Here is a 24563-nt window from a genome sequence, read left to right on the forward strand (position 1 = left end):
TATTTGTCTTTCTTGTGTATACATCTATACTTCTTACATTTATTATCTATTTTATAATAGCAAGAACGTGATATTGGTTGGGGGCATTGAACTTAAACGTTTCTTTGTTTGTATTAGTTATTTACTCTAAATATCTAATATTTAAATTGTAATTCTCAACATGAAAGTAGTGCATGCAATATTCCCCTAATTTTTTACAAAAAGTTGAAATGCCAGTTTTTTTCACCCCATTTTCTGTTTCAAGTCTAGTCACGGTTTTAGGGGTAGTTCGATTATTTATCCTATCCTTTTATAAAAGTAGTAGGATATCTGTCTGTCTTGTGTAAATGCTGAACCGATTTGGTTTTCCTTTACAGTTAAGTTTCTCATAGGTCTATAGAAGGTTCATAACTTTTTTGGGAAGGGTACCACCACCCTATCAAGAGAACTCCTGTGAAACGAATTTTACTATTTATCTGATATTCCCCTTCTTAAATGACATCTGAACATATTATTTTGCTTTGCTCGTATGGATATTAAACTTCTTTATTTATATTGAATTGTGATTTGTTGGTTCCAAACTAATAGTGTCCAAACTTTTCAACCAATAATGTTAATCTATAGGAGAGGTTATTATGTTAATTATTAGAGATGTACATCAATTGAACGTGTGTTGTCTTATCCCTTAAGATCCCTGTAATTATCCTATCTATTTCATCCCCTTTTATCTGTTATTTTTAGTTCAAATAATCATCATAACCCAAGTAAATAAATATTTAACGGTAAATAAAACAGTGTTTAATCATTGTCTAAAATTATCCCCACTTGATTAAAATGCTTTTTTTATACAAAAAATTCATCTTGTGTGCAATTAAATATAAACATAAAACGTGCTAAGTCTGTAGATATTTTAAAATAGCATTTAGGGCAGATATTTGCATTTTTAACTATGCTTACGTTTAAAAAGTCATTTTAGTCCTTGCCTCTATTTAAGGTTAGTATGGAAAATAGCAAACATTTTAGAAGAGAGGGGGGATGAAATAGATTTCTTATCTATGTTATTTCTCTTGATAAGATGGTGTGTTTTTTTTATAATATCCTTGATGATTGCCAAAACAAATACCTATAAAGATTTCTTGAAAAAATATTTGTTATTTTATGAATAAACTGGCTTCAAAAAAATTTTAATAAGTGAATAATTTTCTATAATAATGATAATTTTATAAATATTGTCTTACTTATACATTAACATTACAAAATGATAATCTTTTTCTTTTCATGAAGAAATGTCTAGAGATGGGATTGCAGAAAGGACAATGTGTGGTAAATTCTTCTTCTTTTTCATTCTTAAGTATAAAAAATAAGTTCCCCTTTTGATACTTTGTAAATATGAGAGGGGGGGATTGAACAATATATCTGCTATTGACTTTTCCCCTCCCTGCTAAAGATCATGCAAAAATCACGATAGGGTCAAGAAGATTACAAAAAGAGATTTGATGTTTTTACATCATAAATAAACCAAGGAACCTAGCAAAGTGCAAAAGAGTATTAGAGCTTTCAGACAAATGTTGTGATAATAAATGGTCCATTTATAGGAATCAATTTACCTAACACTGCAATTTTATAAATTGGTATCGTTTTTTTGTATATCATGCAAAAAAGATAGCAATTTAATTTGTTAGTTTATGGCCACACTAATGAGTGAAAGTCCAAACTTTATTGTCATGTGTTTAAACAAAACTACACATTTTTAATCCAAGTCTTTGTTAACTTTTTATAGCTTAGTTGCATCGCCCCTGGAAGGGTATATTTTTAAGGGAGGCGGGGTCATAGCATGAAACATTATTAATCTGAGGTCAAATAATGAAACAGTGTCGTTCTAGCCGTTTACAAGATCTTTATGGACAAATACACAACTTTATAGAATAGGATTGTAAAATTTTTTTTTATTGCTGAAGGTTATACAGATAGGGATTTTAATTAATTTAATTCATTTAGTTTTAATGAAGAAAAACTTTTCGCGGATATAAAAATGTACAGTTATAAGATTAAAACCAGTTTTGTTATTCCCGAGATGCCGAATGCACGGGCTAACAAAACTTTAACTGGTTTTATTATTATGATTGTACATTTTTATATTGGTAGAAAACTGGATATAATAAGATACGTGAGTTTTCAGTGTGTGAGAACTGGTTCTTATCCACCGGATATTAATCGGTATCAAAGCCATACTGGAAAAATATTTCTTGAATTTGTAATAATCCAAAGATTGAAGTTGATTGCTATCATATAGATTACATTTGTCACTTGATAAGAAAAACTTGGTACGTTATTGTATGGTTACCTGCTCTATTTTGAATAAGCAAGAATTTAGTTCTCTTAGGATAGTGATCATGTAAGCATCTTATATTACATATTTATTACCTACTTTTTGCATTTTACATAAACTAACCAATTTTATATTATCCTTATATCAAAGTCAAATATTAGTATCAGGATAGTTATACGTGAGTATGTCTTTCTGTTTGTAGCGAAGGATCTCCCTATGCGTTGAAATAATAGGATGTTTGTCTGTGTGTCTGCTCGGTGATACCTGTAGCAGTATAGAAAGTGTAGGAAATCTAAAATTATATCCAGAAAGTCTGTATGTCCATTTTTAATAATTTTGACATGTTAGATATATTTTGACATGAGTTTTATTACCCTAACACCTTTATTTTTTGGAAAGGCGATTCTTAGGATGATAAGACACCATGTAACAAGCGGAGCATCTTTATAAAAAGTCTTAATACTGAAGTACGTCGATCTTATACATCCAGTTTTTAATCTATTTAATTAAATAGTCACATCGTAGTTTTGCTTTTATATAGAAATAAAATTTTTTTCTGAAGGCTTTATTAATCTATGTTTGTAAATGTCTTTTTGTCCTTATGATATTTTGAGTTTTGCTTTTTTATGAATTTCGTTATCCTTGTTTATTAACTGTTTATACTCTAGTATTAATATTTAAAGGTAAAGGCATCCTTGACGTAATGTAACCTCTTCATGTCAATACATATAAGATATTTTCAGTCATGCAATATTAATTTTTTTATTATTATTATTCCTGTACAAGGATTTTCAGGGATCTATAAGGACGGATAAGTTTAAGAATGATTAAATAAAACATCCCCAATTATGAAAAAATAAATCATTCCTTGTTTTTTAGATTTTGAAAAAGTATTACTAAGTTTGAATACTGCTTATTTGTACCAACCAATCAAGATGTGATAAAAGTACCCAAAGTATATTAACAAACGATTGAGAAAGGGTGCTTATATACTAGGGATGGCAATCCGGATCCGGAATCCGCCCAATTTTTGGAATCCGAATCCGGAATCCGGTTTTTAATAGCGGATTCCGGATTCTTAATTGGTAGGCTAAAATTAGCGTCTTGAGTTTTTTCTTTCAACTCCTCCTCTTTGAAGGCAAAGATTTTCATCATTATATATAATATCTTTTAAAATCTGGTTCGATTCTCGGAAGTGAGAACACCAAGAACATTAATTTTTAGGACATATGTAGCACTTAATTTTAAAATTTTTTTAAAAAATCCTTTTAAAATATTGCTAGAATCCGGAATCCGAATCCAGAATCCGCCAAAAATAAGAATCCGGAATCCGCAAGGAATCTGCCACTTTTTTTTTGGCGGATTCTTTAAGAATCCGGAATCCGAATCCGGTCCAAAAATTCGACAGATTGCCATCACTATTATATACTTTTTGCACCATGTCCCCTCCCTTCCTGGTATATATAATGTTGAATAAGATACTTTGGGAATGATTTATTGTAAGTATGCATTTTTCTCATTTCATAGCATAGAATTGTAACCTTGTAATTGTAAGCATAAAAAATTCACAAATAAAACTTTTACTTGCCAAAAAATTCTCTAACATTTCTCGTTTCTTGAGTAGTGTCCTACCCAGGTTATTGTAGGCAGTGGGGTCTGTTCTGTTGGCCCAAAACTGGCAGACCCATTTTAGATTTAGTCTGAAGTTGTTGATACACGTTTACAACGGTTTAAAACAAACCTGAAAGAAAAATAAACCAATAAGTAAAAAACACAACAGTTTCTTTATTTTTAAAAGTTACAATAAATATGTTTAATTTCTTAAGGTTTGGGCTTTCTACTTTGAAATTCTTAGGCATTTATCACTTGAATATAAGAGTCATTTTGAATTGTCAACAAGTACTTTTTAAGAATTGAGCTTATTTAAATATAACTTACTTCGCAAGGTTTTTATCTCCACGTTCAACTTGGCCCAGATGTTACACCAGAGATCCTCAACCAGCCTCTTCAAACAAAGCCGGCGTTCAAGTTTTCTTCACCACAGAGTGTTCTAAAAATTGGCTTTCATAAGATGACTAGCAGATAATAATTTAGTGGGAAATTATTTAAGGATTGGGCATATGTGAATTTCAAATCTTTCTTGGAGCAATTTTGTTTAGACTTATATGTTGTTATATTGAAGAACCGTACCTTTAATTGTAGCAGGAGCCGTTTCTAGCTACACCAGTTTGTCTTGAATACTGGGTCCAATCCTTAAAAAGGAAAGTATCATTAGCATGGAGGAGAAATATGGCTTGTACAAGTTTCTTTTCTTCATGATTATTAATTTTTCTTATTTGTTCCAACAACAAATTAGTTACCTAGTATTCTGTGGGTTAAAGCAGCTCCTCAATGGCTAGTTGAGGCCCACGAAGGTCCAAGTCCACAAGTCCAGCTTCCCGGCCGTCCCAGGTTGCAATATCAACAGAACCGTTTCCCGTCAATCCTTAAATTAGCTCACATGAGATTGGAAATTTGTTAACATCTGAATTTCAAATTTCTATTTATACCTATCCCTGTTTTCTTTTCATTATTTTATGGGCTGTCTTTCTCTCATCTAATTGTAGAATTTTAAATGTTTTTACCTTGCAATAAGCTCATAGTACTTGGAGTTTCATTTTAATAGGTTTGCTTGACTTCTGAAATTATAATATGCCTTTCATTTTCACTGTTAAAATTCAAATGGATTTACAATTTAACATTACAAGATTCTTACATATAAATTGTTAACAAACAAATCTTTTTATTGAATCTACCTTTTTTAAGGATTGACCACGCAGTGTAAAAAAGATGGAGTTTTGCTTTAAATATCTTAAATTATTTTAAACGTGGCCAAATACATAAATACAATTTTCTAGTCTGATACTTAAATAAATTGGTCTTTTAAATTTAAGAAGAAACAAATTTCAAAGGAAAATTAAGCCAATTTAATAATATAAACTACAACTAGGTTTCTTTGTTTCTCATTGAAGAAAGTAGCAGGTTCGAGTCTTCGCCTCTAGCCAGAGGGGGGAATCCATAAGCGTAGATAGGGAGGAGTTTCTGAGCCTCTAAACAGATAAATACTACAATCCCCCAAGGAAAAAAGGTTCAGGAACGACTCCCTGCTGTTTCTAACTTTGAGCTTTGGGTTACTTTGGTTTGAGTGGTTTCTTAACTTTCCATATTTTTTATCCTAATTTTATCACATATATTTTCAACAGACTATCACGAGATCTTTTGTATACTTGTATCACATATTTTACTTTCAGACTTTCAGACTTTTACATCACGAGATCTTTTTACATTCAAATACAATCAGATAAAATGTTTAAAATTGTTTAAAATGTTTATAAAACAAAGGTTCATATCACTAAGAAAGTGGAATAATAATGTTTATAGGAAAGAGGTTAGAAAGATAGAGTTTTTGTTTACTTACGGACCATAAGTAGGGCGGCGGCTTCAAAATCGGCGGCGGCAAGATCTCCAACAAAATCCACCTCACTCTCCTTCCAAATCACGGCAACATCCCTAACAGATCTCGTAGTGGTTCTCATGGTTTTCTCCTTATAAATTCTGTATTCTATTGTTACCTTTCTAACATTTCCATCACGTGATTTGTCAGCCTCCTTTATTCTACCAATCCTCCAAATACACGTGCCTATAGCGTTTTCTGTCTCACGCCTGAAGATCACAATGTCTCCAACTTTGACAGGATCTGATGTTTTTGTCCATTTACTAGGTCTGGGGACAAACTCACCCACTTTTAGCTCCTTCCATGCATTCCACCATGCCCGTTCAATCTCCTCCATGCTTTCCAACATTTTACCTGGATCCTGGACTGTCAGCTGGCCACCAGGCGCACGTTGATTATTGCGTCCCAACAATAATCTTGAGGGGGTGATCAGATCAAGGTTTTCAAGATTGGTATACCTGGAACCTAAGCAGATTGGCATAGAATTGAGTTCATTTGTGCAGTAACTTAAAGCAGTTTCAAACTCAATTGGTGTGAATTTTCTCCCCTTGAACACAACATTTAATACATTCTTGACACTCTGGATACTTCTCTCAACAATTCCATGATAGTTCTTGGCCTTCACAGGACATACATCAAACTCAACACTGCAACCTTTCTCTTGGTTCAATAACTTCTGTATGTCTGCAACACAAACATCCATTTCTTTGAAGGCTTTTATCAGCTGGGGGCCTGCGTCAATTTTTACCTTAGCTGGAATTCCATACCTGGACACATGTCTTGTAAACGTAGAAAGGAACGACTCTGTATCATACCCCTGCATACAGTAAGCAGCAACAGCTAGAGTTGTTGGGCACTTGTACACGACAGCCCACATCTTCAGAGGTGACTTATGGTTTCCATACCCACAGCGCGCGTCTACAGGCCCAAATATATCAATAACAGTTGTTGTGAATGCTGGCGCAACCTTATACCGGCTCGGGTCGACAGCTCCAAACTCTACTTCAACTGTTTTAGCTCTGTAACGCTTACAAAAGACACAATTATTCCTGATTTCAGTGGCCAATGACGTTGCTTGAAGAATGAATGCAATCTCATAACTTTTTCTGACAGATGAAATTGACCCTCCATGATGTGTCAATTTTTCATGACAATACTTCATTATTGAATAAGCAACTGGGGAATAGCGGTCAAGAACAGGTTTGGCAAAGGCAAGTTTTTCAAGATCCAGCATAGCATCGGCTAGCTCTCCTTCTCCTCCAGGCAGTATTCGGCTAGTGTGTAGGAGGACTCCATCTTTCTTCTTGCCTATTTTCTTCAATTTGTCTGCACAATTGAACTTTTCCACCTCCAACGTTGTTTTTAAAAACAGTTTCCTCTCTGCCAATTCAATTTCCTCCTCTGTCAGATTAACAACCAGTGTACCATCAACACTTGGAAGTTTATCAGCCTTCCCACGCCAGATATTCATCAACTTTGTACATATAGCATTCAAACGGATGTACTTTGGCCACGAGACTTTACATGGGTTAACAAGATATTTACTGAAAGCATACCTTTCTGTCATTTTACCTCCAAAATTAGCCATAACCATCTCCTTGCTCATTTTTAGTTTTATCTCCTTCCTGGCCTCATTTTTAGTCAGCTGATCCATTGTTACCTCCTCAATATTTTTTATTGGCATTTCTTCACGGCTCAAAACCATCCACGGTCGTCCCTTTTGCCAGTCAGAATCCTCACCAATGTCAGGTAATGCGTCTGGGCGGGTGGCTATATCAGCAACATTTCCAGCAGATTCAATATGGTGCCAGTCAGTCGGGTCGGAGAACCGCCGGATCTGGATGGACAGGTTCCTTACTCCCGTCTGGAGGGGTCTGGAGTCGCTATGCAACCAATACAATGCAACCAATGAATCAGTGACATATATAACCTGTTTTACATGGTCTCCAAAGTTGCGCTTCACCAGGTGTCCGAGGGCTCCGCCCATGGAGCATGCTATCATTTCAGCCCTGGGGATAGTGGTCTTGCCTACAAGCTTTGCTTTGGCCGTTACCAACCTGCATATATATCCTCCTCCAAGAAGCTCCATTCGGGCATGAACACAAGCTGCCGCCAGACTGCTGCTTGCATCTGTTGAGACTATTAAGACAACACCAGCTGCCACATTCACATGATTGTTGAAGATACTCCGTTGAAATTTCAGGTCTTTCAGCTCCTGTATCATTTCTAAGTTTTCAACCCAGGTGTCCAGCAAAGATTCAGGTAACAAAACATCCCACTCGTACCGTAACGAACAGACATAATTTAGGTCAACCTTCAATTTTGACGTCTTGGGGACAGCTAACCCCAGCGGGTCAAAAACGCCCATCGTTTTACTGAGCGCAACTCTTGTTGTAAATTTACCTCTCAGAGCCTCCTTAATGTCACCTGTCACCACCTCCGGGAGCTTTCCTCTCTTTACTTTGTCCAAATACAGGGGTTTAATATCCAAGGCCATAGTATCATCCAGAGGCCTCCAAATATATCCAAGAACTCCAACAGATTCACCATCAGTTGATACAGTTTCAGACGGGGCTTCGCCACTTTTAGTAATAGCCTTTACCTCTTGATTGCCATAACTTAAGACCTCAACCACAGCCTCTGCTGCCTTGTCCCGTGTATCATTATCAGCATAGGCCGCCACCAAATCGTCCATATAAGCCTTGTTGCGTACAGTATCAGCCCCAATGGCCAAATCTGGTTTATCTGCCTCTGCAACATCTGCAACCACTGTCAACCCATGGATAGTCTGGTTTCCACTGCTTTTTATTCCATATATAAGAGTCAGGACGACATAAACACAGACAGCACCCATGAGATCCAGGTTATCAACCCATAAAAATTTCTGGTACCTGTAATACTGAGGAAACAATCGTATCGAGTTGTAGGCCATTTTTATGTCTCCGGTCAGGGCTGCGGCTCCACACTGGAAGCTAATTAACAAATGAAGCAAGTTACCTAGCTGATTGGTGCCCTTACACAATATATCGTTTAAGGACTTGCCCGTTTTGGTCCGGCTGGAACCATCAAAAACGATCCTCGTCGGCGTCGACAGGCTGCTGCTGTTGTGAACCACTCTCCAGGGGATGGTGAAGCCACTCTTGTTGGCCATGACTTGCTCTGCTGGTGACAATGAAGAAATTGGCGCAACAAAACCTTTGTCTTTAAGTTTATTAAAACTTTGAAGGATTTCACTCTTTGCTTGCTCACTTTTGTTGGCAATTTTCAGTTGGGAACTTAAAATGCGTTCTGCAATATAAGTGTTGTCGGCCAAAGCCGTCTCTGGGTCCTCCGTAAACGGCAGGTGGGCAAACAGTCTCTTCTGGTTCTCGTCATACACAAGGCTGTTTTCAATCTGGTGCTGCTCAGCCTCTTCCTTAAGCGAGGTTTCCTCCAAAAAGTCACCTTTTTTACAGACAGAACAGTTGCGGCACTTTACACACCGATAGCCAAGCTGGGAACCGATTTCGTCAATCAGCTGGTATTCACGCAACATCTTTCCAGGCCCAGCGGCGTAAATACATTGGACAAAATTGCTATCTTCATCCAAAAAGGGGTGGGGGTGAGGTTGGGGGTGATAACAGACACCGGTCGGGCTAACTATCAGGGGCTGGTCTGCATGTAAGACTCCCATATCACACCATAGAGCTTTACACTGGAAATCAAAAGCTTTAAACTCAGAACTAAGATATGCCTTGGCTCCCAAAAAGTTGGAATTGGCCATGACACTTTTCCACACAGAATGGGGGCCGCCCAACACTCCTTGGAGGCCGCCATATCCTCGTATTTTAGCTTCATACAAGGATAATCCACTAGGAAGGGTGAACTTTAAAACAGGATAATAACGTGAATAACGAATACCCACCATGATATCAACCTGTTGGCCGCCAATATCAGGCTCAACGGCTGGCGGGGCAGCTCCAGGATGTACTTTCTGGTACGCAGTAGCTATCTCTTGCCAGGCATCTGCCAGCGGCCACACAGGAAACTTACAACTAACTTCCACCATTCTCAGCCCTTGTAACGTTGCAACAGATTTTTTATCCTTCTGTGTATTTAACTCCAGCCAAAACTTCTCGTTTCCATAGGGTAACGTTACTCGTGTGCCGCCGGCTACTTCCAGGGTTGTTGGGCCGGGGCTGACAGTAACAGTGTCCAGCGCAGCATATGCCCGCTCTGACAAGCAGGCATTGTAGCATCCACTATCATAGAAACATAACAGTTTTCCATTATGTTTACCAGCAACATATTGGAGAAGATAAACAGGACAATCATTTACATCAGGCTCAATGTGAACATCTCCTGCACCATCATGAACAGACGCAAACGCAGCCTCATCACAACTTGGCTTGGTTCCAGCAGAATGATAGGTAGCAAAGAAAAATCTTGCGTCAGTGCCCAACTTTCCTTGATCCAAGCTGGCCTTAAACTCTGTTTCACGTTCCATGTTTTCATTTATGTGTCTCGAGCAGACCAGTATGTGGTTCTTATACATCTCGTCTTTGCTTTCACATTGACCAACCTTGCAGACCCAGGTGTTGTCACAAAACTCAGCATGTTCCTTAAACCATTCTTCACGGTTGTCGTAGTCAAAAGCAGCATCCAACCGTAAACATTTATAACAGCACTTTGATTTTATCAAGGCACCAAACCTTCTTTTTACCAACATCTTTTGGAACTTTTCACAGTAGGCGAGGGACACATGTTTCTTATCACAGAGAGAACACCTTACTTCTTTTGGGTAGGTAGACTTGTTCATCATTATAGCAGGCTTATCACTAACTTGATTTGTCCTTTGTTTACCTCCCTTCCCTTTGGGAACCCTTTTCTTGTCGGCAGCAATATGGACCGCAGCTGCGGCGGTTGGGGTACTGGCGGCAGGTGTGGAACAGGCGGGGCTGGTGGCTGGCAGCTGGGGCAGGCCCGCAGCTGTTTCATAGTCAGGTTCATCAACAGGATCGGCGGGCTCCCCGCCCGGGATGGCGCTGTATTTGTGTACCGTTTTCCCGCCCATCTTCATTGCCTTGGTGACGTCATAAAAACCTTTTCCGCCGGAGGTTATGGCAATATCGACTTTGGCCGTCACCTCCCATGACAAGTCACTTAAAAAGGTTAGCAACTTATCAATAATAACACTTTTTGTTTGGCGGCTCAACGGGTCCAGTTTCTTCTGCTTAATCAGAACTTTTTCAAATTTTTGGTTGTCATCCTTCTGGAGTGCACTTAAGATGACCGCCAGAATGTTAGAACTCTCAAACAGGTCGTTGATTTTATGGGTGACTGCCAACGCCTTTAAAGCCTTTAACTTCTGTTCTAACTTCAAAACCCAATTTCTCTTATCCACAAGGCCGTCAGGACAATTTCCAAATTACTTGATTTCTTGTACTTTAGATGAGAACAACAGCTCTGGTTTGCCAAATACGACTTTCAGCTGGTCCATAGCGTCCTTATACGACTCGTACACCATAATACATTCCTTTGCATAGCCCTGCGCACATTCCAGTTTGAGTTTCATACACTTTTCAGCATCACTAAAGCCTCCAGTGAGGTCAAAGTACTGGTCCAATTGTGTCTTGAACGAGTAGAAATCAAGGCTGCCCGCCGAATATTCGCCAGAGAATTTTGGCGGCGTCAGCTTTACACGGTTTATTCCAGCATCCTGAACCCCGGCCAAGAGTCCAAGTTCGTCATGCAAAGCCGCTATGTTTTCTCTACACAACCTCTGGGCTGTACACAAATCACGGGTGAATGTATCCAGGTCAGTTACAGACGTTATATCGCCACACTGGGTCCCACACTTAACAAGGTCATCCATCATTTTCTGACAATCACGGTTCTGCTCACTCAGCTGCTTAAAACGTACATCATAAGATTTTAGGACTTGAGTAGAACTGGTTCTGGCCCGCGCCAACTCCCTGTATCCATCAATGATTGAGAAGGCAGTTGCTTTTACACTTTCCTTGTTGTCAACAACTCTCTGGGCTGCAACTGCAGCAGCTGGGTTGGGTACCGAGGCGGTGGTCTGCGGCGGCGGCGGCGGCGCGGCGGCGGCAGCTGCCGTGACGGCGGCTACCCTCCTGATATCACATTCATCCCACATTGTCTTTCGGAAGGTGTTGAAATCAGACAAGCAACCTCTAGCCGATTCTTGCATTTCATCTGTGAAGATTTCTGGCAAATCGTTTGCTTGGAAATACAAGATTGCCGACGTTAAGTCTGCGACGACGGACTGGATTTCATCACTTAGCCGGTCAATTTGGTTTAACGGCACTGTCTTTGGGTTTAACAAACTATAATTATTGTTCCAAATAAAAACACTTTTTTCACAGTAACTCAAATGTTTTTGTACACTAGTCGGCGCCATGCTGCGGCGGCGCGGCGGATTTGGCGGCGGCGGCGGATTTGGCGGCCGCTGTCTTACTGTTTCAACACTAAGGGCCGACCCTGGCCGATCACTATCACTCTGAGTGTTGTCAGCACTAGTATTTTCGCCGGTTTCGGCGGAACACTCGGGCACAAAATAAGTAGTTATATTGTGCAAATTATCAGCCTGGCTAAAAACAGTTCTCAAGCTGTCTAAACGTTGATGTGGCTCGTCACTGGGTGATTCACGTAATTTGTTTATTCCCGCCAGGGATATGTCACTATAACTAAATGTTAAATTTCTGTCCAAGTTTCTAGTGACACGTGGTGTAGAAGAACTTGAAACTGTTCGGAAATCGTTCAGCCCTGATTCTATGTTGGCCTGAACTCTCTGGTGTATACCTTCGGGGTGGTCTACGGAACTCGACCGGTAACCATGGATGGGTGACGGTGAAGGTGACTTAGGGATTGATGAGTCACTGTCAATATCCGAAGGCATCTATCGTTCTGGGTGGACGATAGTTTTGTTTTAAACTGTCCTACCCAGGTTATTGTAGGCAGTGGGGTCTGTTCTGTTGGCCCAAAACTGGCAGACCCATTTTAGATTTAGTCTGAAGTTGTTGATACACGTTTACAACGGTTTAAAACAAACCTGAAAGAAAAATAAACCAATAAGTAAAAAACACAACAGTTTCTTTATTTTTAAAAGTTACAATAAATATGTTTAATTTCTTAAGGTTTGGGCTTTCTACTTTGAAATTCTTAGGCATTTATCACTTGAATATAAGAGTCATTTTGAATTGTCAACAAGTACTTTTTAAGAATTGAGCTTATTTAAATATAACTTACTTCGCAAGGTTTTTATCTCCACGTTCAACTTGGCCCAGATGTTACACCAGAGATCCTCAACCAGCCTCTTCAAACAAAGCCGGCGTTCAAGTTTTCTTCACCACAGAGTGTTCTAAAAATTGGCTTTCATAAGAAGACTAGCAGATAATAATTTAGTGGGAAATTATTTAAGGATTGGGCATATGTGAATTTCAAATCTTTCTTGGAGCAATTTTGTTTAGACTTATATGTTGTTATATTGAAGAACCGTACCTTTAATTGTAGCAGGAGCCGTTTCTAGCTACACCAGTTTGTCTTGAATACTGGGTCCAATCCTTAAAAAGGAAAGTATCATTAGCATGGAGGAGAAATATGGCTTGTACAAGTTTCTTTTCTTCATGATTATTAATTTTTCTTATTTGTTCCAACAACAAATTAGTTACCTAGTATTCTGTGGGTTAAAGCAGCTCCTCAATGGCTAGTTGAGGCCCACGAAGGTCCAAGTCCACAAGTCCAGCTTCCCGGCCGTCCCAGGTTGCAATATCAACAGAACCGTTTCCCGTCAATCCTTAAATTAGCTCACATGAGATTGGAAATTTGTTAACATCTGAATTTCAAATTTCTATTTATACCTATCCCCGTTTTCTTTTCATTATTTTATGGGCTGTCTTTCTCTCATCTAATTGTAGAATTTTAAATGTTTTTACCTTGCAATAAGCTCATAGTACTTGGAGTTTCATTTTAATAGGTTTGCTTGACTTCTGAAATTATAATATGCCTTTCATTTTCACTGTTAAAATTCAAATGGATTTACAATTTAACATTACAAGATTCTTACATATAAATTGTTAACAAACAAATCTTTTTATTGAATCTACCTTTTTTAAGGATTGACCACGCAGTGTAAAAAAGATGGAGTTTTGCTTTAAATATCTTAAATTATTTTAAACGTGGCCAAATACATAAATACAATTTTCTAGTCTGATACTTAAATAAATTGGTCTTTTAAATTTAAGAAGAAACAAATTTCAAAGGAAAATTAAGCCAATTTAATAATATAAACTACAACTAGGTTTCTTTGTTTCTCATTGAAGAAAGTAGCAGGTTCGAGTCTTCGCCTCTAGCCAGAGGGGGGAATCCATAAGCGTAGATAGGGAGGAGTTTCTGAGCCTCTAAACAGATAAATACTACAAGTAGTTTTTTTTATTTGAATGAAATGTTTAAAGTTGACAATTAGGACAACTGCATTCTTGATCTACTATTTTAAACTCGCAATCTTTAAATTTTAAATGTTCATCAATGAAGTGTGAAAAGTTCAATATTGCACAGTTTTTAGTAACATAGTTGAGACTTTAATTTCTCTAAATTCTTTATTTTTTAGGTAAAAAATGAATTCTTTCCCTCCCCTCCCCGCTTCAAAAAATATTAATTTATGACTCCAAAAATGTAACCATTACTTTTTTCGTTCACAGGGTTTTTTTGGTAAATGTTAAATAAAAGGCTTAGAAATAAACTTGATATTAATTAAAGCTGATCCTAAGTTTTTTGGGTGGGATAAAAACTATCATTTTTGGTGTTACAATGAAAATGAGAATAAAATATTTAACTATTGTAGGAATCCATTTTCATTTACTAAATTTTCTAGGTACTAATTTTACTTAAGATATAATAAAACCCACTGAGTTTTTATAACTACCCAAAACAAAGGTTTTTTGTTGAGTTAGGGGTCATTATTATACATTTTCGATTAGGTACTAAATAAATTATTTTATTTTCAGACCTGACTTTAGGAATAAAAATGAATGATGAATTAAGCTTAAGTTTGGCCAAGATCAAAGGTCCAGAATCTTTTTATTAATGATTTTTTGCTCCACTACACATCATATTATACGCTGAAACCTATAAATATATCTTTTTGGTTGTGGGTATTTGTATGGCTAAGGTTAGTTATGACTAAGAAAAGCTTGGAATAATATCTTTGGATTAAAAATCTCCGCTGAATTTACCTATAGCAAAATGTTTTTAGAAATTGTGAAAATTTTTAAATTGGTTTGTTGACAACAACAAAATATTAATATTTCATCGATTTTTATTGTACTTGTAGTACAAAAACGAAGATTTTAATATTAGAATATTTTGTCAGAGCTGATTTTGAATTTTTAGTGAAAACTCGCACATATTTTTCACTTTTTTTGCTCATTTATCATGTAAGAACTTATCACATTAAAGTATTTAATTTGAGTGAATTGGTGTATTTATTGATTTTAATAGATTTGCCTATAACAATGGATAAAACAAACTACTTAAAAATATTGAGAATAAGATTCTGCACTGCAAAGGACTGGGTTCTGTTGGAGCCATGGAAACAGTTGGTCTCTTTCACAACAAACAAGAAAATCCTTCAGATCTTCTGATCAGTGGTGAGTTAGCAGAATCATTCAATAATTATCCAGTAACAAGGGATTTTGCCAAGGATACAGGGATAGGCAATAGTTGATAAATTAATTACTACCCAAATTCTTGTTAGCTTGAATTTCTTTTTGCAGGGTATATTTTTCTCCTTTTCTTCTCTTTATTACAATCATTTTGGTACACCTAATGCTAGCTTCGTATTTAAATACATTATGAGAAATTATTTTTTACCTCAACAGTTTAAGCTGTTTATTTTAGGCTTTTCTCCTATTTATAGCACCTGCGGGGCAATCATTAACATTTATCTAACGTAACCTAAAATAACCTATCAAAACCTAGCTACTGTAAAAATCGACGAAACCCACTACTTCGTTTTCTTTCCCTGATCTGAATTATTTACATTTTAGGTACAAGTTATGTGCCAGAGGATGGTATCACAGGATCTCAGCTCATGTCGGAAGGACATGGACTTACATACAACGATTTCATCCTCCTTCCAGGTAGGATTTATTAACAAATTGTGAATAAAAAAATTTAGAAATTAATTGGCATTTTCACAAACTTATTTTACATTTGATTCTATTATTCACTACTTTTTATTATTATAAAAGGGACTGCATTCCTAGCATCTAAGGGCTTTGCATTCAAAGTGAAGGGATAGGCAGAAAATTATAATAAAACAATCTTAAGACTTAAATCTAAAAAATACGATAGCTTAAAAATGTCCCAGAGCCTATGTGAAGGTTCCCTTAAATAGAGAACTCTATTGGTTCACTAGTTATCAAACTCTTAAGCTTTAGGAAAAAAAACTACTTTATGTATTAGGAAATACACTTTGGTACCAAATGAATGTTTGTTTATTTTTAGGTTATATTGACCTGCTACCCTCTGAAGTTGACCTCACATCAGCTCTTACAAAGGTAAATTTTAGAATTTCTGAACATTTTTAAAATGTTGATTACAGGGGTGTATATTCTGCATATTTGACCCTGCTAAAGGGGGGGGGGGGGAATTTAAAAATTAAGAGAACTGAAAAAACTTTTTCCATTTCCCTCCCTCCACTCCTCCCTCCCCCTTGGTGAAAAAAAAAAACGTAGGAGGGGGGATAAAATGAATAGAATATAGAGTTCTTAAATATTTTTCCTTTTTTCCCCCTCATTGGTGGAAAAAAATGGGGGGGGGGGGGGGGATTTGTAGCAGGGGGAAAAAATGAATCTTGTGCAGAATATAAACCCCTGTGTTGAAATGCTAGACATCTTTTATCAAATAGCTACTTTAATTGTTGATTTTTAGGTATTATGAAACGTTGATCTATTTTATCATTAGAGAAAATGTTTGCTAATGATATACCCAGGGGTGTATATTCTGCACAAGATTTATTTTTTTCCCCCGGCTACAAAATTTTTTTATTTTTTTCCCCCCCCTAGTTTTTTCTCACCAAGTAGGAAAATGGAAAAATATTTAAAGAACTCTATATTTTATTTATTTTATCCCTCCTACCACACATTTTTTTTTAGCTTTTTTCACTAAGGAGGGGGATGGAAAAAATGTTTTAAGTTTTCTTAATTTTTACATTTTTCCCCTCCAACCACTTATTTTTTATCCCCCCCCCCCCCTGAGCCGGGGATCCCATTTAGAATATACACCCCTGGATATACCCAAACTGGTTTAATCTTTAACTTTGTTATTTTGTTTTAGAAACTAACCCTGAGAGGTCCACTTGTTTCCTCACCTATGGACACGGTCACAGAGTCGGGAATGGCTATTGCAATGGCATTGGGGGGTGGCATTGGAGTTATTCATCATAATTGTACACCAGAATACCAGGTAAATTATGTACTTAATGCGTCATATAGTTGCTGTGTGTTTGTTTGATATCTTGACCGTAATAGTCTCATGTAAAACCTTAGGCTTTAAGCCCATTTAATTAAATTCTTATTGATTCTTAAATCTTAGGTTATCACACTGTATATATATTGTATAATGTCTTCCATGAGAAAAGCAAACCTTTTAATTATGGCCTAAATGTTGATACGCCTAAAATTACAAATATTTTTATCTTTCCAATAACAAAACTATAATATTCAGGCACAAGAAGTTCTGAAAGTAAAGAAATATCAACACGGTTTCGTTCTAGATCCTATAACACTTGGCCCCGAAGCTTTGGTAAGTTTATTCTTGTTAAATGTCAAAGTAAATGAATATACCTATGTATGCGTGTATGTTTTTTTTTAACATGATTGCGTTCAATTAAGTGATCAATAGTTGTATATGCTGAATTTTAAGTAAGCTTTTTATTTCTGAGCAGACTTTAAAACAATTTGCCGTGGTTTATTTATGTTGTGGGGGGAGGGAGATTTCCGCAACAAAAATTGCCCAAGACCTCCCCATAAAAGTTCCTGTTTACGAAATTTAATTTGCAAGATTTCGCCATGGCTGTCCAAGTTTCCATATGGATCATATAAACGGCTAAACAGCTGAACGTACATGCGCCTTACGATTTTACTTACGATTTTCCTAGGTCGCTGATGTAGTAGACGTAAAGCGCCAGTATGGGTTCACAGGCATCCCCATCACAGAGAACGGCAAGATGGGGTCCGTCCTGGTGGGCATTGTCACTAGTAGGGACATTGATTTCATCATTGAGAAGGGAGAACTCAACACTAAATTAAAGTAAGTCTATATATTTATAAATGGTTTCATGTCTTTTTGAATTTTACTTTATGGATATTCTTTTTTTATTATGGCTTTGTGCATTAAATAAAAATAATGCAATAGTTCATACCATAACATGGCTTTTTGGCCTTAAATTAGTTTTAACGTCTAGGGTCTTTTTATTTACTAAAAAGTAGATTAAAGAACAACATATCCTTTGATATTATAACCAATAACCATTGTCTAGGTCTAATTTTGCTCGTTGCTGCAACTTACATCAAAATGACAGTTGATTGTTAAAATGTAGTTTAAGTTACAGCTACTGAATGTAATCATTTATTAACCCTTTTTTATAGGGAAATCATGACCCCCAAATCAGAACTGGTGACTGCCAAAGGAGGAATAACTCTGCAAGAAGCTAATTTAATTTTGGAAAAATCAAAGAAAGGAAAACTTCCTATTGTCAATGAAAATGGTAAGCATATGTTAAAAATCTTATTGAAGTTTTAAATTGAGCGTATGTCTGTATGGTGGATAAGGAGTAGTGCCGAATTTTATTGATTTATTCCTTTTTTTGTGCCAAAAAGATTTTGAAATTACAATTTTTATTATTTATTTTGAGGGGGGGGGGGTTAACTTCTATCTAACGCAATCTATCTAACCCCTTGCTTTTACTTTTAGATGAGCTGGTAGCCTTGATCGCAAGGACAGATTTAAAGAAATCCCGAGAGTTTCCAAATGCCAGCAAGGATGAAAACAACCAGCTACTTGTAGCTGCAGCTATCTCAACAAGGTTACTTTCTTATTAATAACTAGCGTCTGAGTCCCTAACATCTAGAAATTCAAAATATTCTATAAATTGCGAAAAGTAATAGAGTGGGATGGAGGGATAGAAATTCAACTAGGTTAGAAAATATAATCCCCTGCTTTGAAGCTAAACATCCCAGATACCTTAAATTTCGTATGACAACCAAATGCCAACTCCTGTATTTAATTTAGGGATGAGGATAAGTCTCGCCTAGATATGCTGGTGAATGCTGGGGTTGATGTTGTTATTATCGACTCCAGTCAGGGAAACTCCATCTTCCAGATTGCCATGATCAGAAATATCAAAACAAAGTATCCTAAAATGCAGGTAATCCAATTGTTTACTTATTTGCTAGAAGGATGAAACGGATAGTTTTTTTTTCATAGTAGGGCAATTAGAATTGTTTTAGGGAGACTTTGGTTTGTGTTTTTTCTCCAAATTTAGTTAAATGATTTGAATTTCAAAAAAAGCAATAAATGGATTATTAAGATTAAAGAAATTAGTTGTGTACCTGTATATGTTGTTTTAGCTAATCTTGCCGCTAAGTTTCTTATAGACAAAATTAAAGTTTTCTACAGGTAATTTCTTAAAAATAGAAATTTATGAATTTGCAAAAATTGTTATTTATTGCCATTGTTTTATATGGAAATGCTTACTAAGTGCTTATTGTAAGTTTATGTTATTTTAATCTTATTTATTACTAATTTAATCAGAACTATTGTGATTGGTAATGAAAATAATAAGTTTGTCATTTCACTCAAGTATAAATTCTATTCAGGTGATCGGCGGAAACGTGGTTACAGCCGCGCAGGCAAAAAATCTGATCGACGCCGGTGTAGACGGACTACGAGTTGGCATGGGTAGCGGCAGCATATGCATCACCCAAGAGGTCATGGCAGTCGGCCGGCCACAAGGCACTGCCGTTTACAAGGTTGCTGAGTACGCCAGGCGTTTTGGTGTACCGGTCATCGCTGATGGCGGTATCCAAAATATTGGCCATATTATGAAGGCGCTGGCGTTGGGAGCGAGTACTGTTATGATGGGTAGTTTGTTGGCGGGTACTAGTGAAGCCCCGGGTGATTACTTCTATCAGGTATAATACGACTGTTAAGATTTATTTCATTTTCACACATAAGTTAATTTCACTCTCGCTCTCTGCTTCTTCTTTCTAGTTTAACTTGAAAAAATGGGGGAATATAATATATCCCTATCTTAAAATTAGTATTTTGGTCCTAACACTAAGAAACTACACTCACAAAAACATATCTTTACCCAAAGTGATAAATGTGGCATAAAGTAATCTCATAACTGTAGGATGGAGTAAGATTGAAGAAGTATCGTGGAATGGGAAGTCTGGAGGCCATGGAACAGAAGGGAGCTGGCAATGCTGCCATGGACAGGTTGGTTCTTGTTTTATCAAATAAATCATGGAAAGAAAATATTTACGACTCTTTATTGTTACTAGCAACTGCCTCCCTAGCATCTATGTATTCGAAGTGGGAGAGAGTGAATAGCATAAAACCACCCTAAGACTAAATCTTTTAATATGAAAAGTCTTCAGACATTCCCGATACAAAGGTGAAACTTCTATTTTTGTAAAGATTCCCAAACGAACAATGAGTGTACTGATTACTGTGCAATTCACTATTTTTGGCTATTTTAAATCTGATGTGGTTTCTTTGGAGTATGATACACTAATGGGTAGTATGGGATTTAAAGGTCTGCTAAACTTTTGTGATAGATTAACAAAATTTCTTGTGTAGATTTTTATGATTTATTTACATTTTTTAATGTTTCAGGTATTTCCACAAGGAGAATGATAATGTGAAGGTGGCCCAGGGAGTGTCAGGTTCTATTGCAGATAAGGGATCTGTTCTTAGATTCCTTCCATATCTTACCAGGTAATAAAACATTCTTTATGATCTATTAAAATGTAATGTTACCATCAGCATTGGTTAGGTAGGTATGTATTTACTTATAAAGTTATGAATGTTGAACAAAAAGTCAAATATTTCATTTAGTTGTAAATAAAAAGAATCATAGCATGGCTTTGAATTTGGCTAATTTCTGCTTGATTAAAACCGGTGCAGAGCCATACTAAAAAAATCATGTATTGTACTTTGTTATAGACAATTTTTCACGGATATTAAACTAAAAATATAAGAACAATTGACGTTTTTTTAGTACAGGCCTTACGTATATATCCTTATAATTCTAGGGGACTGCAGCACGGCTGTCAAGACGTAGGAGCAAGAAGTCTTTCAATCCTGCGTGCCATGATGTACTCAGGGATGAATATAATTAACATTTAGTTTAAATATTGCCTTTTAACTACCAACCAACTGTTTTCAGAGGAAAGGGGACTAGTATGCACGAACGAGAGCAGGGTAATCTAAGCACCTTTCAGCCAAAGTTCTGAACAATTTTTAGTATATATAGTAGGTTTCTGTTAAAAATTGGCAAATGAACGAAACAAGGTGTGATTATTTGGACAAATTGTAGTTAACATATTGATTTCATTTTGTAAACTTAAATTTCTTTACTCATTTAACTGTATAATTAGGAAAAACCTAGAATATAACACAACAAAAAGGTTTGAAAACTCTGCTAAAAGGTGCTTGAATTAACATGCTCTCGTTGGTGCATAGTCCCTTTTGTATGAAATGTCACTTAACTAATCAACAGGGCAGAGCGGTAGAAACATTTTTCACGGGGATAAAAAAAAATATGAATGAACTATAAAGCAATATTTCTATCAATTTTTTAAGTCATAATTTTGTCCTTTAAAGCTTGTATATTTACAATCTATTATATTCATTTTCAACAACAGGGGAACTCAAGTTTGAACGTCGGTCCCCCAGCTCTCAGTACGAGGGTGGAGTTCACTCCCTCCACTCGTTTGAGAAGAGACTCTACTAGCAACAGTCTCCCAACAGTTCTAACTAGATATCACGATACATACACACAACTAACCTTATAAAAAAAATCCGCAAATCTTTCTCAAAGGGGTAAGTTTGATGTACGACCGTATGCAGCTGACATTAAAAAGAGGGGAAAGATTGATTTTCAAATTCGCGTAATCCTCCCCTAAATTTGCAGTTAGAATGTATTGATTCCAGTGCAATAGCTCAAAACTCAGGATTACGCGAAGTTGAAAAATTTGCTCCCTAAAGTGTATACGTTTCACACCTAATTAGTAGATTTTTATCACTACACAGTGCACAAAAGTCTTAAATTTAAAAATATTACTTTGCAATCATAAAAAGCAAAAAGATATTTTAAAACTTTGTTATTTTTGTAATTTTAAAAAGTAACAACTTAAAAATTAAATTGATAACCTATTTACTATTTACTCATAGTAATAATGTAATATAATATTTACCCAAAATAATGTCGCTTGTGTAAAATTATGTCTTAAAATTAACCCTTGTTACATATTAATTATAATTCTAATCTAGAAACCTCACCTTTAAAATTAAATGTTGAGAAAAAGTAATTAAAAGCAGGGTAAATTATATTTGAGTTTAGATTGTCCGGTGCTTGGGCCTTTATGAGCTTTTTTTTCTGGTGCCATTTTCTGGTGATTTGTATTTTTTTACTTCGTGGATTTTTCATTCATTTTGTTATTTCCACAGTAAAATTGTATAGTTAAGTTTCTTAAATTTTGTTATTTTTTATTTATTTTTATTTAATTGCTCTTATGAATTTAGAATCTCTAAGTTAATCTTAATTTTAATTTACATAATAATTTCTTTAATTTATGTAGTTTAAAATTCTAGTTTTTTTGTTTAAAAGTCAAAACTTAATTGTATTATCTATTGATAAGCATAAAATAATCTCTTAAACTTTTGTTCATTTATGACATGGGATCTCGATATTAATTAAACTGAGTTAATTTAATTTAAAAAACCTTTGTATTATGATTTATAATTTTATACCATTAAAATAATATTACTGTATTATCCATATATTAATATGATTGTGCCATTTTGTGTAACTTTAAATCTATGTTGTTTTATCACCTTAGTTAAAATCCTTACACATAATTTTTCATTATTTTTATTGTAGAATATGAAAATGCACATTCCCTTTAAAATGTAGAAACCCTGATTGAGTAGCAAGAGAAAATAAAAATTCGTACACAAACCTTCTAGAAGCACTTGCAATGCATTTGATGTTGGCTATACACAGTCCTTTGTCCTTTTTAGGTATAGTATTTAAGAATATTTACAAGATTGCACCCTCTCGGTATTTTAAAAAGGAATAATCGATATATTATTACTAGGATGTTGAACTAGATGTTCAAAAAATGACAATATCACCAACTTTCATATTGGAGGAAAGAAGTGATCAATAAATGAGGTTTATATTAGAAACCTAAATTGACGACAAATTTCCCGTGTCAATATATCCAAGTAATTGTATATCGATTAACGGAATATGAAAGGTGACTATGCACGAATGAGAGCAAGTGATTCTAAGCACCTTCCAGCAATGATTGTTGAGTTCAAATTGCTGTGACACTAAATTAAAACTTTTTCAATGAAAAATGTTATTTTAGAAAAAGGTATTGTAATATATAATATTATATTCAAAAAATGCTTAATATATCGAAGTTTTATTTATAGAAAACCATGGTGAAACTTTTTTTTCTAGTTGTTATAACTTTATCAAACATAACCCTAGTATATTTACAAAAAAATATTTAGAATCACTGCTAGAAAGAGCTTAGAATCACTTGCTCTCGTTCGTGCATACTCCCCTTTATCTAAATTAAAATAAGGGGTTGTAAGCCTAAGGTTTTCTCAGGGATGACATTCCAAATCCACATAAAAATCCAAATATCCTCTAATTTCTGGACTAAATGTCAATATTAACTATTACATAGTAAGCGTATGTATGTTAAAAATCTATTCAGGAGTGTATATTTTGCACAAGATTTTTTCCCCCTGCTGCAAAAAATCTAAATTTTTTTCCCCCTCCTAGTTTTTTCCAGCAAGTAATGAGATAAAATGGTAAAAATATTTCCAAAACTCTTTATTTTATTCATATTATCCCCCGTTCCACATATTCTTTTAGTTTTTTTCACTAAAGAGGGGAGTAAAATGGGGAAAAAATGCTTTCAGTTCTCTTATTTTTTACATTTTTTCCCCCAACCACACCCCTGAATCTATTTGCTCTCCCTTCCTCCCCCCATCCCTACCAAAAATAAACGAGGGCGACGCGTCGTGTGGTTAGGGGCTAAGCCACTAGTTTACATAAAAGAAATAAATGCTTTATTTCTAAGATAACATATTTTTTTCAGATTGTTTTCCTGTATCCTAAACCGTCCAACCTACCTACCTACATACAACGTGAACAACACTGTTGTGGCTTCGATCATATTTAATTTAACTTATCCTTTGTTAAATCATAAAAGTTTCCGTGAAATTGACCTTTCTATGTGTTTAGCTGTGTTTTGTGTTATAATATCTTGGTGAATTGTTGGGAGGAGATGGCAAGATTATACTCGAAAGTTTTCTTGCATATAATGTAGTCAGTAGCTTTGTTATATATCCATATTTAATCAAATTGTAATATTTATATTTTATCACCTATTTATTGTTATCATTAATACATTATTTATCAATAGTTAATATCCTTTATTTTTTCAGATT

At 35.6% G+C, this 24563-nt stretch overlaps 2 protein-coding genes across 11 annotated transcripts; one reads left to right on the forward strand and one right to left on the reverse strand.

The window, feature by feature from the left end:
- Nucleotides 1–3929: 3929 nt before the first annotated feature.
- Nucleotides 3930–14509, reverse strand: LOC145320952 (uncharacterized). Of its 4 annotated transcripts, XR_013880248.1 has the most exons (7): nt 13739–14509; nt 13475–13599; nt 13305–13366; nt 13053–13164; nt 4669–4793; nt 4499–4560; nt 3930–4358 (listed from the first exon to the last, which is right to left on the reverse strand). XR_013880248.1 is itself a non-coding variant. In XM_080162846.1 (5 exons), exon 1 carries the CDS (start codon nt 8731–8733, stop codon nt 5758–5760), a length of 2976 nt encoding a protein of 991 aa, XP_080018972.1. In that variant the 5' UTR covers nt 8734–8862; the 3' UTR covers nt 3930–4049; nt 4247–4358; nt 4499–4560; nt 4669–4793; nt 4933–5757. The 4 variants fall into 4 exon arrangements, 2 of the variants coding, with proteins under 2 accessions (XP_080018972.1, XP_080018971.1); XM_080162846.1 differs by lacking the exons at nt 13053–13164; nt 13305–13366; nt 13475–13599; nt 13739–14509 and adding an exon at nt 4933–8862 and having other exon boundaries at nt 3930–4049; nt 4247–4358; XR_013880249.1 differs by lacking the exons at nt 3930–4358; nt 4499–4560; nt 4669–4793 and adding an exon at nt 12543–12855 and having other exon boundaries at nt 13739–14495.
- Nucleotides 14510–14812: 303 nt separating this feature from the next.
- Nucleotides 14813–24561, forward strand: ras (Inosine-5'-monophosphate dehydrogenase ras). 7 transcript variants are annotated; one of them, XR_013880312.1, is made up of 16 exons: nt 14813–14869; nt 15371–15451; nt 15851–15943; nt 16311–16363; nt 17142–17270; nt 17532–17609; nt 17965–18116; nt 18455–18573; nt 18780–18891; nt 19098–19233; nt 19685–19999; nt 20221–20306; nt 20706–20807; nt 21125–21192; nt 21734–21914; nt 24212–24561. XR_013880312.1 is itself a non-coding variant. In XM_080162973.1 (15 exons), the coding sequence occupies exons 1-15, from the start codon at nt 14830–14832 to the stop codon at nt 21823–21825; spliced, it is 1656 nt and encodes a 551-aa protein (XP_080019099.1). In that variant the 5' UTR covers nt 14813–14829; the 3' UTR covers nt 21826–22751. The 7 variants fall into 7 exon arrangements, 2 of the variants coding, with proteins under 2 accessions (XP_080019099.1, XP_080019122.1); XR_013880313.1 differs by lacking the exon at nt 24212–24561 and adding an exon at nt 22107–22976; XR_013880317.1 differs by lacking the exon at nt 24212–24561 and adding an exon at nt 22673–22976.
- The last annotated feature ends 2 nt before the right edge of the window (nt 24562–24563 follow it).

The sequence above is a fragment of the Acartia tonsa genome, chromosome 1 (genome assembly GCF_053477335.1).
Source record: "Acartia tonsa isolate MP-2025a chromosome 1, ASM5347733v1, whole genome shotgun sequence".
Classification (NCBI taxonomy): domain Eukaryota; kingdom Metazoa; phylum Arthropoda; class Copepoda; order Calanoida; family Acartiidae; genus Acartia; species Acartia tonsa.